The 16,770-nt window shown below is 43.7% G+C and overlaps 1 protein-coding gene across 3 annotated transcripts; it reads right to left on the reverse strand.

Moving 5' to 3' along the window:
- Positions 1-1,666: 1,666 nt before the first annotated feature.
- cpeb1b (cytoplasmic polyadenylation element binding protein 1b) lies at positions 1,667-11,959 on the reverse strand. Of its 3 annotated transcripts, none has more exons than XM_076732842.1 (11): positions 11,642-11,959; positions 11,214-11,435; positions 9,540-9,769; positions 7,893-8,148; positions 7,650-7,763; positions 6,714-6,803; positions 5,906-6,042; positions 4,834-5,032; positions 4,417-4,511; positions 4,010-4,090; positions 1,667-3,127 (listed from the first exon to the last, which is right to left on the reverse strand). In XM_076732842.1, the coding sequence occupies exons 1-11, from the start codon at positions 11,736-11,738 to the stop codon at positions 3,017-3,019; spliced, it is 1,632 nt and encodes a 543-aa protein (XP_076588957.1). In that variant the 5' UTR covers positions 11,739-11,959; the 3' UTR covers positions 1,667-3,016. The 3 variants fall into 3 exon arrangements, with proteins under 3 accessions (XP_076588957.1, XP_076588973.1, XP_076588965.1); XM_076732858.1 differs by having other exon boundaries at positions 11,664-11,949; XM_076732850.1 differs by having other exon boundaries at positions 7,893-8,097; positions 11,642-11,879.
- Positions 11,960-16,770: the final 4,811 nt, after the last annotated feature.

Genomic DNA, 16,770 nt, shown 5'->3' on the forward strand with positions numbered 1-16,770 from the left:
TCATTCAGCCAGTTTCCTCCTGTTTTCAGTTTTAGTTCATTACTTCCTGTTGCTGCTCTGTGGGTTCGATGTGATTTTAAACACAGATTCCTACAGAGTTTGGACGCCGAGCAAACAAACGGTTTTAAGAAGTGTCCTGAGCTCATGTCTTTATCCTATCATGTGTTCACACACACGCTTGTGAACGACTGAGCCTTCCATCTCTTTAGTTGCTCCTGTCCAGACTTGTTTGAAACATGTTGCTGCATTAAATTCAGAATAAGCAGTTATTTACTAAAATCAATGATGCTGATCAGGTAAAACATCGACTGATCAGCAAGTTATCACATTCTGTTTGATGTTTTGCAGAACGTCCACACTTTCTAGGAATCTAAAGTCAAATCTTTGAAAACGGGTCATGAATACAGCATAAACTTTAATCAGTTTATGTTAAATTGTTTTGTTAAACAGCTGATTACTGCAGTTTTTAATCAAACATTACTTCATAAAACATTTTTTGGGATCGGCGCTGTGAATTGATTAGGAACTACAAATACAATTTAAGCCCTTTTATCATCAGTTTTATTCAATTTTAAAATTTAGTTATAAGAAAAATAAGCACAAGGAAGTAGTTCAAGGCAAATGTAATGAGCTCGGTTAATAAATGCAGAATTCAGTTCAGCTGTTAATGGACCACTGAAGTCTTATTTCTCCAGCAGCACACTCCAACAAAAACTAATCTTTTAAGTCCCATCAGACAAGACAAGAGGGAGTTTAAGTGCTGCATGCGGTTTTTAATTTGCTTGTGGACGTCTGCATTTCAGAGTTCACCTTTCCTGCATTTAAAACACTCTGCTTCTTCGTCACAGAGACCACTAAAATAAAAACCCTGTTCAGGACCACGTTTAACCGCCATGAACCCTGATGGTCTCTTGCTGTTTGAGTTCACCCTCAGTGTGTTCTGTTCAGCGTTGAAGCGTCATCCTGAATGAAAAACGGCTCCAAACAGAAGCCTCCACCAGCATCAGACATGCAGGTGGAGGCTGACTGCTTTCAGGAATTTTCAGGTCAGATTGCGTCGATGTGGCTGCTTTAACAGACTGAACAGCATTAAAACACAACAGCATCCACAGAACAAACATTAACCAACCTCAGTGCCCCAAAAGTCACCTGAAGGTTAAATGATCTTTGACTTTTGCACATGCACACGAGTTTCTCAATCACTGGGTTGTTTATGAACGCCACTTTGAGACGCCACTAATCAACGAATTTGGAGGCTACAAATGAAATCAAAAGCCCCAAAAGTCTTTCAAACTGAGTTGCATGAGAAGTTTAGTTTCCTTACTTTTAGTCCCTTTTAACACAACCTCTGTTCAAAAATTAACTCAGGCTCTTTTCAGACTTTATGAAGTCTCCAAAGACAGGAAATTACCTTTGAAACAACCCACTGATGAGTAAGCTGCAGTCTTCCTCATGAGTCTCTTCACATGGAAAAATTCAAGTTTCCCTTTAAGCAGATCAGTAAATGACTGCAAACGTTACAAGCTTCAAAACTCCATCAACTCCTTCACATACAATTAGTGACTAAGTGATGACCTGCAGGTTAATAAGGCCAACATTTCTCCAAAAAAAAAAACAAAAAAAAAAAAACAGCAGTTAAATGAATGAAGAGTCCAGACGTGGCAGGTAATGCTTAAACACCTTTATTGTGCCCAATCTGAACATACTCCACAACTGTAAGTAGCAGCAAACTTGGCAGACCACAATGAGGTAGACTTTCAAAACTCTAAAAAGCAGCTGGGCTAAAGGGACAAGCTCAGCACGACGAACCTAATGGATAAAGAAAAGACACTTTGTCTTTGGCACACAGCTTATTATGCATTTATGTCCAACCGGAACAAGAAGGCAAAATGGGATAAGAAAGCGTGGCATCATTTACTGGGGTCTACTCAAGCTCTGGATAGATTGAATTTATCATCAGCTAAGTGGAAGTTCTTACATTCAACAGGAAACAAGCAGCTGTTCTAACATAGGCGTGTCCCCCTGCTGATGTACAAAAGTGATTAAAAACCACTGCCACCGCTCCAAACGTGCAAATTAAAAAGTGCAAAAATCAAACTATGTACAATCAAACGTTCCACTCTGGTCTCAACGGGGTCCATCACCATGCGTGAGAAATGATGGACTGCCGGCTGAAGTGTATGCAGCACTACCGTTACACACATTTAATATAACTGGACCAACAAAGCAAGTTTTAAAGTAGTACTTCTGACGTTTTGTGCCCATTCAATTGAAATCTGGGAGGGCAAATAAAAAACAAAAAAAAAAAAAAGGGAGAAAAAGGAAAAAATGGCCACAGAAAAATGTATGAGAAAGGAAAAATAAAAGGGGGTTCTCCGATAAACAGCCGCCTGGTAGAATTCTGTTCGAAATTTTCATGTCATGACTTAAAACCGTTTGTGTACAAATTAGTAAAAAACTGCGTAAAAATGTCTGAAATGCAATTGGTTAAATGAAGCCCAACATTAAACTCCCAAAAGTAAGAATCACCAGTTGGCTTGCACAGGAAAAACAGACGCCAACTGGGGGTAGAGGAGGGAGGGAGGAGGGGAAAAATAAAAATTTAAAGGCACTGTATGGCATTTGCCAATGAACGGCAATGAAACTTACGTGATTGCTCTTTACTATGCAACACATGTAAACAAAAAGAAAAAACAAATGGCATTTTCATCCACGCCTTAACCTTAGGCTGACCGTCTTCCTGTCTGGCCGCAAGTCTGGGAAAATGCATAAGTGTGAAGGGCCCCTGGTCTCTCCCAACAAAGTCACTGTGCATAGTGCCACTGTGAACAACAGCAAAAATGTAGCAAGTGCAAAAGTGAACATTTTCTACAGTGATATCCCCAGTGCCTGGTGGAGTGCCACGGCGCCCTCGTACCGAGGGACGTCTCGCACACGTGCTCTCCTTGGCGGGCAGCCCGGACCCGTCGAGAGGGGCTCTTCCTCTGGCCCTTCAGAGCGTCGGCATCCATCTGCTCTAGCTGGAGTCCCGGTTCTTCTGGTTGCGCATGAGGGGCCGGTGGTTGCTCAGGATGTCCATGGAGTGCTGCCAGTGCCAGCAGGAGCGGCAGTAGTACTTGAAGCAGGCCTGAGTGTCAACAGACAGCGATTTACTCAACGTGGACACATCTAAGAGCGTCTCTGCAGGCTGAGCTGCTCACAGAGTGGACGGCAGAGCCCGCAGCCGAGGGCACGAGACACACTTTAGCATCTACTTTAGTGGAGTCAGCGAGGACAACGCTCATTATCCACACATGCAACTAAAGAAAAACGATGCAAGTTATATGGAAGCGGTTTGGATATCTCAAAAGCATCAAAGGGCAAAGGCAGTCTGCAGAAGAAACCGACCAAGATGGAAACACAACAAATCAAACCCAACGACCGCAACATTAACTCTAATAAGTTATGAGCTTGTTGGCTTTGTTCCGGTTGATGACACATGTTTTTAACTAGTTATTCAATATGTTTTTAACCACAAAATATTCTAAATCAGCCATGTTTACACAGTTAAATGTTTATTATTCTATTTTTTGTTAAACTGTCTCAAGTTTAATGAACCCTCTGTCAGTGTTGAGGTACTCCTCAAACTGGCAGCATTATCAAACTATACACTGTGATACATATCAATATTGATCAATAAGGAAAAAAAAAAAATCATTGTGATCATATTGCCCAGCCACACTTTCAGGCCAATCACTGCATTTTTTACATATGATGACCAGTAACTAAGTTGCCCTTTTATTTAGTTTTACTGGATTCTTGATTGTTTAACCCTTCGAAGCCTGATGAGAAGCTCTCATGTTTAAAAAGATGCTGTGTAAATCATCGTGCCTTCACCACATTTTTTCTGTCTGTTTTGACACTCTTTCTGAGTTTTTGGAAACATTAAGGAAGCGATATTCATCCTGATCCATCACCATCCACCATCAAGGCCCACAGGGAGCAGGATGTAATGAAGGTTTCCACTGACCTGGTCTCTGCAGAAGAAAGGTCCAGGTTGGCGAAGGCAAACTTGACACATGGAGTCTTCCAGGTACGGGTCAATCTGGACCTGAGGGAAAAGACAAAGACATGCACAGTTCACAGCAGTGAAGGAGGTGCAAAAAATAAATAAAAAAAAAAAAAAAAAAAAAGCTTACAGCAAAAAAAAAGTGAGAACCTGCTGATTCAGCATCAAAGCCTTTCAGCATAATGATTCATTTTAGAGCATTTGTGCTTCACAAGCAGATTTGTAGAAAGATTTTTTTATTATTTAAAAAGGATTTAAGCCTCATGGAGAGTTTCCAGTTGAAGACATTTAATTAGTCACTGAGCACAGCACAGATCCTAATGACTGATCAAAGAAGTGCAAACATTCACCTCAGAGTATTCTCTCACCTTCTTTGTAAACTTGGGGGTTTTGATCTCCACAAACGCTGCACACACAGCCTTCAGGTAACTGCGCTGATTGTTAAAAGTGACACGTCCAGAGCCTGCACGCAAGAAGAGTTCAATGATTCAGTTTCCAAAAAGGTTTCAACGATCAGCACCTGAAATTATTTTCATCTATGGCTCAAATCCTGGCGTCAAAGTACAATCGACAAGGTTTGCCTCCATGAGCAGAATACGCTGATGGAAACGGGCTCTGGTCTCAAACTACGACTCTTATCAGTCAACCCTTCAGCAGATTCCTGCATCACCACACGCCATCAGATACACTGAAGGTGGACTAACTCCAGTGTTCCTCCTTTACAAGACGTGTACAGACTGCAGTTCAGCTCGTTTCTTAAATGAAAAGCAGACGGTAAGTCTCACCTATGGGGTACTTGTGCTTGTCCGTGTCGATGCCAGCGTACATGACGCCTCCGAACAGGTCGTTCATGATGCTGGCCAGCGCCTCAGCGTTCAGCATGCCATGCAGCGCGCCGACAAACACCGTCTTACTGGGGTCCAAACGCTGGGCGGGGCAGCGCACGTAGTTACTGTCGGAGATCACCCAGGGGATCACCTGCACCTGTAAGAGCCAAGGGACCGAGTCACAGGAGTCCTCCACAGGTTACTGCAAGTGCAGACATGTGACACCTCACCTTAATAAACCTACAAACTTTTCATTTAACAAAGTCCTGAAACGATATTTAGCCCAAACACAAAAAGATGTACTAAACTTCGCCTGAATAATTAATTCCCAATTTCTTCGACTAAAATCAAAAAGACTGCTTGTTTGGTCAAACCAACAGTCCAAAATGTGTGTAAACTGCAAGGCTGCATCGCTGCAGATACTGTTCAGCACCTTACATAATGCAGTCAGTGGTAGAGAAGTATTCTCATCCTTTACTTAAGTACTAATACCACAATGTAGAAATACTGTGCAATGAAAGCTGCATTGAGAATGTTACTAATGTAAAAGTACCAAAGTGTAATCAGGAAAATGTACTCAATGCAGAAAAATGGCCACTGTGCCTGATGCATCATTATTATTCACGCATTAATGTAAAAGGAGGATTTTGTTGGTTTTGATGGAGCATTTTTTTTTTTTTTTTTTAACTGCTTTGTTTAGGACTGCAAACTCATTTTTAGTACAGATGAATCTGCTGATTATTTGTCTGTTTTGGATAATGCTGAGAAATATCACCACAATTACCAAAAGGGACACTTTGACAGTGCTCGCTTTGTCCACAGTACAAAGTTCAAAAAAGTAGCAAAATCCTCAACATTTGGAACCATGAAATGTTTTAGCATGAAAAATTACTTCAGTGATGAAGTGGAGCAGAAGCACAAAGTCACATGAAATGTCTCAAGTACCTAGAATTTTTCCTTAGTACAAGTACTTCAATACGAGTTACATTCCAGCCCTGACTGGTGTACACTCGCGTCTACTTGAACTCACGTCCTTGCATCGCATCCTGCGGCTGGACATCTTGAAGTAGTACTCTCGGTTGTCCTCGGGGTGAAAGGGGTCCTGGGAGCAGGCGTGAAGCAGCGCCCGCACAGACTTGTCGCTCTCAAACACCAGATAAACGTATCCTAAAAACACAGACGGAGAAACCATGTGCAGCGTTACGGTGTGAAAGCAGAGTCCGACACGATGACTGACAGAGGCAGCGACAACGTAAAGATCAATTTAAAAAAAAAATAAAAACAACAACAGTCATTAAGTCACATCATGCAACAGTTTGCAACGTGTCAATCACAAGTTTTAAAGGCATCTGACTGAATATAATCAACACTTGATTATCAGTTAATGGTTTTGTTTGTGCAGTCAAGCAAAAATGACTTCAATAAATCACTGATAATGAAAATTAGACCGTTCAGGCAGCGCCGATCTGTGCAGGGCTGCAAGTTTGTGCATACCAAGTAGAAATGTCTCACATTATGAAGACATTAGCTTTGAAACCTGCGTCAGGAAACACGAAGAGTCACAAGCAGAAGCTCAAACACTGAGTCTAACGACCTTAAAAAAAAAACAACAAAAACACAAAAACCAAAGTCTAACATATGAGGCATTTTTTGTTGAATTCGCTCCCTTCATCTACCACCATGTTTTACACCACATTAAGCTCCAGTATCACCATCTGAACATCCCAGAGGCCCACAGTCGAACTCACCAGCATGCCATGTGCTCACCACAGTGCCGCCCTAAAACCATGAAGAAGAAAAATAGCCTACCAGCCTGTTGTTACCTTTGGCCACATTACCTTTGGGAGGACAGCGAGGGTGCTTTCCATCCTTACCCGGCCACTCCACAGTCAGAGGGCCGTAGCCGCTGAAGGTGTTGATCAGGCCGACTGAGGCGAAGGAAAAAGGTGAGAGACGATGATAAAATGTACGTTTAGCAAGAACATTACCGATGCAACATCATCACTTTCAGTCTGTTGTTGCTGAGCAAACGGACAGAAAGGCCGGCTCCGCTCTGGGAGCTGTCAGGAGGAGAGGACGCTGTGCCAACCGATGTGCATTACAGAAAACGCCTCACGTCCTCCTAACGGTGCAGCTCTGCTGTGACAAGGACGGTTACAGCTGTGCAGCCAGTCTCCTCTGCATCAGGAGGTAAAGCCTCACACTCCCCTCTACACGACCAAAATCTGATCCATAAGATAGAACTTCATTGATCCATGATGGGGAAATAATGTTATAGACAGCAGTAACAGCAAGAATGAAGAAAGGACATGTAGAAAAAAAAAAGCACAATAAAAAAGAATACAAAATAAACTATATGTACATTATTTACAAAATGTATAAAAATGCAGTTGCTGAAACTATAACTTCACTGTATACTTTCCTTTAATTTTGCACTTTGTCCACCTCAGCAGGTTTAAGTTGGCTATCACCGTATTACATCACATGTATATACAGTGAGTACAGCACAAACGTGTAAGTCAACTGATTGCCTAATTGCTATTGCAGCTTGGAGTTTAATTGCACTGCGTAGTTTATATTATATTATTTTAGCCACTTTTTAGTCATTTATTTTGAAGGTTCTCCTTCATCTGTACCATTTCTGTCCTTGTGCTGGTCTAAGTCTAAACTACAATGGCAGAAGCAGCCCCTTAAAGGCTGCTCACTCATTGCACATCGACACTAATAAGCATCTATAAAAATCAAGAGAAGGCTCAAACGAAGGCTGCAGTTACCTTCTGTGATGTCCCAGGGCACACCACCAAGAAAGACCTTGCAGGAGTACAGAGCATCCTTGTTGTTTCTGGGAGGCAGCTGACCGCTCCAGGTGAACGTGGCCTCATTCACAGCTGAGGAGTCGACACAAAGGAGAGCAAAAACTCACCCGCAAAGCCACCATGCACACCATTCAATCTGAGCTGTAGGACAATCAAAAGGGCAGAGCAGTGATGAGTCAGACCTGAAGGTTTTGGTTTTACCTGCAGCCTGTCGGTGCAGGCGGGCCTCCCTCTCGATGCTGAACGTATCATCCGACTGGTCGAGCATGTCTGCACCGGGCCACAGAGAGCCGCTATGCCAGCGGCGGGAAATGGCTGAGGAGGCGGGGCTGGCACTGGATGGTGGGGTCATAGGAGAGCTGGAGTCCTGGGGGTCCAGACGGGAGCCCAGTCGCAGCAGATCCTTCTGCATGTTGGATGCGAGGTAAGGCAGGGGAGGGGAAATCCGCAGAGTGGACTGCAGGGAAACACGTCCAGACAGTTGCACCTCACTGCCAACTGCTCGCATTTCAAATGCCCAAATCACGTCAGTGTGTAGAGTTCGAATCATAATCAGAAAAAAAATTCATTTCCAATGATTATAATAATTACTACCAATTCTCAAATGAAGACAGCGAGATCAGCTGCTCATGAGGACCAGGTCTGAAACCCTGAGAGCAGTGGAACCTGTTCCTCTATGGTTTAGGATCAGCCAATCTACATTTCCACAGCCCTGATTCGTCACTTTCCAATCTGCTAATCAACACAAATAGATTTTATCCACTAATGAAGAGAAGCCTTAGAGAAGGTCTCAGGCCAGTTTGAGTCTGCTGTTACTCTCACACTCCTCACTGCAGAATATTAAACACACCTTTACGATCACAGAGGTGTACTGAAGCCATCGGTGCTGTTTGCTCTCCTGCTGCCACATGGCTCACCTGAAACCTGTGCTGAAAGCCACTGCTGCTGCTGGTACAGCACTTTATGAAGGCCCACCTCCACCTAGTCCGTCACCCTTCTGATTATCATCATTTCGCTAATTTGACAGTCTGCATGTGAAGAGGAAGTGAGGTCCGCCAACCCAGCAGCACAAAGATCAGCAACAGCAGAGGCAGCAGGGAGAGAGACAACGTGGAGAGACCAAAAATCTTTCACATCTAATCTGGTGATTTAAAAGTTTATTTCAACCAAACCAGCATTGGTGATGGACAGTGGAGAGACGAATGACACGTTTGGTGAGTTTCTTTCGTTTCTGTAGACTTTGAAGTGTGTTTTACGCTGAATTAACAAGGAAATTAAGCTCATCTTCGTTGGGTAAAAGAAACTTGAACTCAAAAGTGTGCAGTTGTATTTTCCTGTTTGTTGAGGAAAACAAGTGTAAGAATATTTCCTGAAACTATGGGGGCTCACACACACTCCTGTGCAAATATATTGGCATCGCATTTTTTACATATATCGCACAACCCTAGAAGAGCAATTATCAGTATCTTAACATACAAAATGACTCAGTTTGAACAATGTGGCGTGACTGTATCTCGTATGTGTGTTGTAGTAATAGAATTAATGCTGTGGAAATGGACATTAATCTGAATTTATCAAGAAAACTTAAACACGGAAAGTGTTACATTAAAAAACTGCAAATTAAGACGGAACAGATCAGGAGAGCGAGAGACCTTACTAAAATTAAAATACAGGCAACAGGGGAAATTAAGAACATGGGCCTGTCTCTAATACAAGCCTGATTCAAATAAGAGGTCCAAGCTACCATCTGATCCCACACACACACACACACACAGTAACTTGGCCAGTCAGTCTTAATATTTCATGTAGGATTCAGACAAATTCTAGTATCGAGTATAACGGGCTTACCAGCATGTCACAGAGGTGGTCTGAGCCAGAGCTGAAGCCGCTGGTCTCGGAGTCTTCAGGGCTGCTGGAGCGAGAGTCCAGAAAGGAGCTCGAGTCCAGACGGCTTGCCATGCGAGCCATGCTGGGGAACTTCTCCAAGAAGTCAGCAGTCATGCTCATGGACTCAGCGGGCAGGTAGCCTGGGGGCTTCCCAAGGATGCTACTGAAGGGACTGTTCAGTAAACCTAGCACTGGAAAAACAGGACAATTACACCATTTACAGTGCTCATGAGATGACTTTTCAGAGAAATCTGCACGAGTAGCCACAGTGATACCACTTTAGCTTGTCTGATGTCTGTTTTCCAAGAGCAAACTGAAGAAAATGTGATGCATGTGCTGAATCTACAGAGCGATATCGATTCGTTAGGTGCTGAACTGCTTTCTAAAATCTGTATTTTTTTGCTCTTTTAGGGAATCTGGATGAGCAAACTAAAGAAATTTGCCTTTTTGTGCTGAATCTGCAGACCTGACTGAAAGGCTGCAACGCAAGGAAACTCAAGTTTCCAAAATTTGCATGTAGAAGAAGATACCTGATGAGCAAGCTGGCTGCCAACAGCGAGCCAAAACGCCCGAGGAATCGATGCTTGAAGCGTTTTCGATTTTGCATTCGATGTTTTGCAACTTGGCCGCTAATAATCTGAAACACAATCTCGTCACAGAAGCCACACGCCTTTCCCTTTAGCACGATTACTGGAGGCCGATTCACCCGACACCTTTCCCAAACAAAGACCAGGGCCTGCGAAGCAGCGATTCCGTAAGTATTAACCAGTGTTTTCCTTCCTCTTGATAACAACGCGAGGCAGCTGGCAACTGACAGATACGTACTGCGTGGCCTGTACCAGTGAACATGCGGCTCTGAGGGGATTATTCAGCTGTGGGCCGCATTCAAAGCTCTGTCCCACTTTGTTGCAGGCCCAGTTTAGAAAGCTCTCAATGAAGTTATGCCTGGTCGGTTTGGACATGCGGCAATAAAACTACAGCTCTACAAATAGGTCATGACAAGTGGGGCATAGTTACAGTCAGTGGTACCTGTCCGAGGACAGACGCCCATCGCAGACCTGTCTGACAGCCCAAATGTCAGCATTTACATCTTCTATGTTCACGCATGTTAAGCAGCTTAAGTGGGACGGTAACAAAACCTCTGCCTGAAAAATAACATCCTGGCATCGGTTTGATCAACAGGTTTCAGACTTAAGTGTTAAGAAAATGACTTGTTAGTTACAATTAACAGAAACGCTTACATCTCGCAGGTTTGGGTGAAAGAAAAGTAGCTTCACTGGATTGTTTTGTGCCTACTAGACTGCTAGAGATGCAGCAAAGCAAAACTGCTACATCATCCTCCCTGGTGACGCTACAGCCTGTTCCCACACAGGCTGCTGTTAATGACCAACCACCACATATTTCCACAGAAATGAAGGCTACACACGTCAAGGCACGAAACCTCACCGATGTTACAATATCTACAGCAGTGTCCAGATGAAAAGGAGTCACGGACAGAGCTAATACACTCCTGGGAAAACATACCACCACCCAGCTCACTCCAGGACATTATGTGGGATAAAACAAAGACTAATCTGCAGGTTTTTGCTGTTATTCCTGAATTAATTCAAGGAGGCAATGAAATCTGGTACTTACTGGAGGGTGAGCTGGTCTGAACCTGGGAGGGGGAGGTGTGTGTGTCTGTCTCCTGGCTACTCCAGGGTCTGTCCCACCCGGACAGCCGGAGAGACTGGAGGCCCAGGCCCAGGTCTGTGACACCCGGTGGGCCCCTGGATGACGGCATCTCCTGGGAGCCGGGCATGCCACCACAGTTGGGGAAGAGCATCCTCCTGCTGCCCACCGCAGCCAGCTCCGACTCTTTTCGGTCCAAGATCCAGTTCAGAGACGTGGAAAAAGAGGGGAGAGGAAGTGTTAGACAGCTAAAAATAACTGTTGTTTCAGTCTGCGTTACATAGAAAAGGGCACGGAGAGAGTCGTCACACGAAACAGTTTCTGTTCAGAAATCTCATTTAAAAGAAAACACAAAGACAAAAAACTTCCCTCAGCACCACATCTCCCCCTACCCTGGCTGACGGGGGAGCTAACCTGCTGCCTCTGTGCTCGGTGAAACTGCCATGCATCTCCGTCCGCATCACTGACCCACCTAGCAGCATGTGACATGGCTGCTGATGCACTCGCACACCCCTGCTAATGACATCAGCTTTCCCCCACCTCCCTGCTTCCTTGCCTAACAACTGTGTAATGAAAAATTCCTGTCAGAGCTATTGGCTTGTTGATAGAAGTACTCCCCTCTCTGGTAGGCACAGCACGTCTCCGAGCCGGTGGGAAGACAGCCGCCGCTGCCACTGTTACTGCTGCTTACTCTGTGTCTAGCCTTGTTTCCTGAGCGAGCTGACAGAGGCAGGAGGGAGGGAGGGAGGGAGGGGGAGGCGAGGGGCAGAGCTACAGCGGCATGGTGGGAGGCAGCATGGGAGACGGGAGCGAATGACTCAGCAGACTTGATTTAAAAAAAAAAAAAAAAGAAATCAGACTTGAGGATGCTCAATAACCAAAGAGAAAACTGGATTTAAATAGCGATCGCACACTTTGGTCTATTCTCCTGATTTGTGGCACACGGTGAAGAATCAGGCATGCAGAGCCTCGCTGTAGCAGAAGCAGCTGACTGATCAGATGTTAAGGACGGAGCGATTTGCACTGCCAGCTCCTCCCTTCCCTCTCCAGGCCTGGAAAGCATCCAGCTGCCAGCTACAGCCCTGATTCAGCAACACCAAGCCGGGGTGACGGGGCAGAGGCCACAGCAGAAGTTTAGCTCAGTTTGCATCAAGACACAGTTCACTTCAGGATCACTCACAAACTCAGAGCATTAATGTCGAGCCGCCGTTCACGTCAAGCTGAGTAAAACCTTTATATTCTAGCATTTAATCACACGGATCAAGACTGCAAGTCACAAGCGCAGACAGGCCTTCAGCAAATTAATTCAGGAGAGGACACGGGCAGTGTGCTGAGCTTAAATCTTGGCAAATCTCACCCTCGAGGTAGAAAAAAAAACACTTAGAAGTGCTGCAATGCTGCAGAGCAGCGATGCAGCATGAATCAGCTGCTGGCATCAGAATGATGAAGACAAGGTGAAGCAGGTTTAGCTGCTGCTGAGACTCCACCTGAGAAGGTGAAGGGGGCTCCTCCTTCGACGGGGACGCAGGGACGCTTTTCACCTTACAGCAAAAACTCCAACCGGTCAATAACTAACTAGTGCTGTTGTATCTCCCACTCGGGGTCATTTCATGGTTTTCTGGTCTGAATTTGTAGCTGCAATAAAAACGTCCACCACAGAACAGCAGCCAACTTCAGACACTGAGGACGTGTCCTCAGTGCTCAAGATTGTAGGAAACTGAAACTGAAACTGTAGGATTGTATTCTCATACAACTGAAACTCAAGACACTGATTTGTGCATTTTTAGACTCAACATTGACATTTTGTGTTGTCAATTGAGCTGAAAAGTTTAGCCAATTCATCAATTAGTCAAATGCCTGAAAAGCAATACTGATGAGTCCTCGATTTAGACCTTCATTAAGAAAATAAAGGCACATATTCTCCATCTCCAGCTCCTCAAAGGCCTAAATGATTAACAGATTAAAACATATTCATCAGTTTAGTGGTAATGAAAGGAGCAGTTAGGTTGGTCACCTTTGGACCAAATACAAGCAAACAACACTTAAATTAGGCAGTGTGGCCTTCACGTGTAAGGATGAACGAGCTTTGCAGACGGACTGGCTTCAGTGGAGGCTTTTCTCTTGGTTTCATGTCTGCGTTTCTAAAATCTTTCAGCTGAAGCGTCACTGTGTCGTCTGCAAACTGAGACTTTACCGCTCAGCATGTCTGGCCTCTCCTTGGTGTTGTTGGGTGTGGTGCACACACCGGTGAAGTCCAGAGCGTTGCCCAGCATGGTGTTCATCCTGCGGAAGATGTCCGCGTTGCTGCAGGTGGACAGGGCCGGAGACTCGGAGTCAGAGCTTTCCGGCCTGCGGGGGTCGTTTCTCTGCAGGAGGAGAAAATGAGTCGGGCTGAAAGTGAAGCTCAAGGTTAGGAAGCGTGAAAACAGACCGATATTAAACACCTCTGTCGGCTTGTTTTGGGTAGGAATTAAACTTTTAACGTCCAGAGGAGAGGTCGGCGGTAGTTTCGTGACACACAGGGTGAACTGACGGTTGAGGAGACCCAAATGTATTTAAGTCGCTTCTTTTAATTTGGTTTTTCACTCACCAGGGAAAACGCCATGATGTGCACGAACAGCCTGTGATAAATGCCACAATAACAACGAGCTGCCTGCGTTAAGAGGTCATTTTAATGGAGTCTGCTAGCCCGCTAATTAGTCTCAATTTGGTGAACGTGCGCTGGGCGAATGAAGGCCTCACCGGCTCGAGGGCCGCGCTGTGTTCACGTGCCCCACATCAAAGAGCAGGAACACGAATGACGTGCCAGCATGGCTTTTAATTTGAAAGGATTTCCATTTTTATTAGAAACCGGACAGCTGACCACTTTCTATTTTGTGCTCTCCGTTTTTCTACCTGTGGTCATTGTAGGTTATTATGGGAAAAATCACAATTATCCAAATATTTCCTGCCCAATGCATTCTGGCATATGTTTTCAGAGATGTTTGGATTGTTTTTGATGCTGTTTGTATGTGTTTGTGTAACTGTCTTCTCTCTTTTCATATTTCCTCTGCTGCTCTCAGCAGATCTTGACATCTCTGAGACGACCTGGTTACATGAAGGTGATCATCAAGCTGGATGCTGCCCAGTACAACCCCAGTCTGACCTGTTAGCCTCTGAGCAGGTGGGGGTCCAGGCCTTCGCTCGAGGGCGCTGCTCTTTCACTTTGTTCACCCAGACTCCTCTGACTTCTCGAACAGCACCTTTGTATCTGCACCAGAACAACATACAACATATTTTAAACTCCACTACAGACAGACAATGAAACCTCCCACATCAAATAGTGGAAAAACTCAATAACTAAATAACATTTCCATCCACATTTGTGACCCAGCTGTTGCAAAATGTACAGTCATTGTCAATGAAATGCTTTAAAAAAAAGTCACATAAGTAAATAACATTTGTAAAGTAATACAACAGCTCAAATGTAGCAATATTGAATATAAAATATAAGATAAGACTTTATTGATGCCACACTGTGGAAATTAAGTTTTTACAGCCGGCACATATTAAAAGAAGCAAAAAATAGGGACACAGAAGGGTCAAAAAAAAAAAAAAAAAAAAAAAGTGTGCAGGATACAGAATAGAAAAACTACTTGTACAGATTCTAAAAATACTAAATGCCATAAAAAACCCTCCTGCCCATAAAAGTACTATTGCCAGTCTTTCTTCACTCTGCAGTCCAACTCTGTGAAGCATTTATGGGGGCTCTTATCTGAGGTGCCGTTAAGTGGTGATTTCTGAGGCTGGTGGCTGTAATGAACTGATCCTCTGCAGCAGAGGGAACTGTTGGTCTTCTTTTCCTGCGGTGGTCTTCATGAGAACCAGTTTCATCGTTGTTTTTGATGGTTTTTGCAACTGCATTTGAAGATACATTCAAAGGTCTTCAATCATCCAGAGTGGCTATTTTGAAGAATCTAAATTACAATAACAATAACATATTTTGTGTTTTACTACATAATTGCAGGTGTGTTATTTCATGTCTTCTGTATTTTAATATACAACGTGGAAAATGATCATTGACTGCCATTCTGTAATGGAGACACACACAGCAGAAAACAGTGCAGGTAAAATGTGAGAGGATTTAAACTTTCCCACTAACTCTGTTAAGACCTGAATTTAAGACGAAAAGTTATTGATCCACATGTAAAATAAAGTCAATGCAGCAGCAGCAGCAGAGTCAGTCCAGTGAGGACAAAGAATATTACAACACGAGCATCAAATCAGACATAAATGCAGTTATAGAGAGTTATGTGGTCTGATGAAAGCACGCTGGTTCCACTTTAAACTGATAACGCACACAGCATCGGCTGGAAAACTGGAAATAAAGATAATAATTTGATTTATACAGCAGTTTTCAAGCTTAAACTCAAAATGATTTCCAGATTAAAGGATTTATATATAAAAAAAAGGAATCACATACAAATACAAACATTAAAAACACGAGGACGCAAGCAGCACTGAGCCGATACATAAACAGATGGAGGGCAAGAGCAAAATAAAAGAATTAAGTCCATATGTGGAGAAGTAAAATGTGGGTAAAAGATGGTCGCCCTCTGTGATCAGCTGATTTTAGGAGCCTGGCTGAACTGTGAGGGGTTAAAGGTGCTTTAAAATAATCTGGAGCCAGACCTCGAATGGCCTTGTGGGTCATTAATAACATTTTAATGTATTGTATTATTGTATTGTATGTATTCTAAGCTTAAAGGGCAACGATGACGATGCTAAACGTCTGTGTCATTAAAGTTGAACATGTGTCTCATCCTGGTCTCTTATCTGATAAAAACAAGTTTGCATGATATTTCTGATACGCTGCTGAAAGATAAATAACTATCAAAAGTTACCCAAAGGTTCTTTGCTACAGACTAAACATTGGCAGTAAATGAGACCAAAGATCAAAACCTGTTAATTAGCTCTTAAACTATAGGAAGCTAGCTCCCATCCAGCCTTTGACACTCAGTGAACAGGAGTTATTGATGGTTATTGATGGTATTGAGCTTTATGCTGATGAGCACAGATCAACTGTGAGAACTACTGACGTTCTTCACTTTGTTATTGTAGGATTACAAACATGTCACTACGATATAGACACACATATCAGCAGACTGATCGTGTAGAATATTGCGCTGCTAAAAGATAAAACAGGACATGTTGGCGACATTTCATTCAGGCTTTTATTGCTGTGTGAGGACCAGGTTGAAGCGTATGTTAAAGGGCATACTTTGCTGGGTGAGTCCTGAAGTTTTTGAGAGCACAGCCGACAGAAAGACTCCTTTATCTGTGCAGTAGAGGCCCGAAGTTTCCAGGACGGCTCACTTTGCTTTCTCCAGCCGCTCATGTGGACGTTTGGTCAGTAGAGGGCGACAAAGTCCTGCAATAAAAAAAAAATCTCCAGGCCTCTTCAGTGAGCTTCTGCTGTTTGACTGCTGAACCAAAGCAGCTGTGTTGTCGTTTTATTTTCTACATATTCATATTGTAAATA

The sequence above is a fragment of the Chaetodon auriga genome, chromosome 1 (genome assembly GCF_051107435.1).
Source record: "Chaetodon auriga isolate fChaAug3 chromosome 1, fChaAug3.hap1, whole genome shotgun sequence".
Taxonomy (NCBI): domain Eukaryota; kingdom Metazoa; phylum Chordata; class Actinopteri; order Chaetodontiformes; family Chaetodontidae; genus Chaetodon; species Chaetodon auriga.

Coding starts and splice junctions, on each gene's coding strand:
- cpeb1b (XM_076732842.1), bottom strand. CDS start 11,738: ATGTCACATGCTGCTAGGTGGGTCAGTGATGCGGACGGAGATGCATGG. Junction 6,804..7,649: donor GCCCTGGGACATCACAGAAG/GTAACTGCAGCC, acceptor CCTTCGCCTCAG/TCGGCCTGATCAACACCTTC. Junction 4,512..4,833: donor CAAGCACAAGTACCCCATAG/GTGAGACTTACC, acceptor TCTTGCGTGCAG/GCTCTGGACGTGTCACTTTT.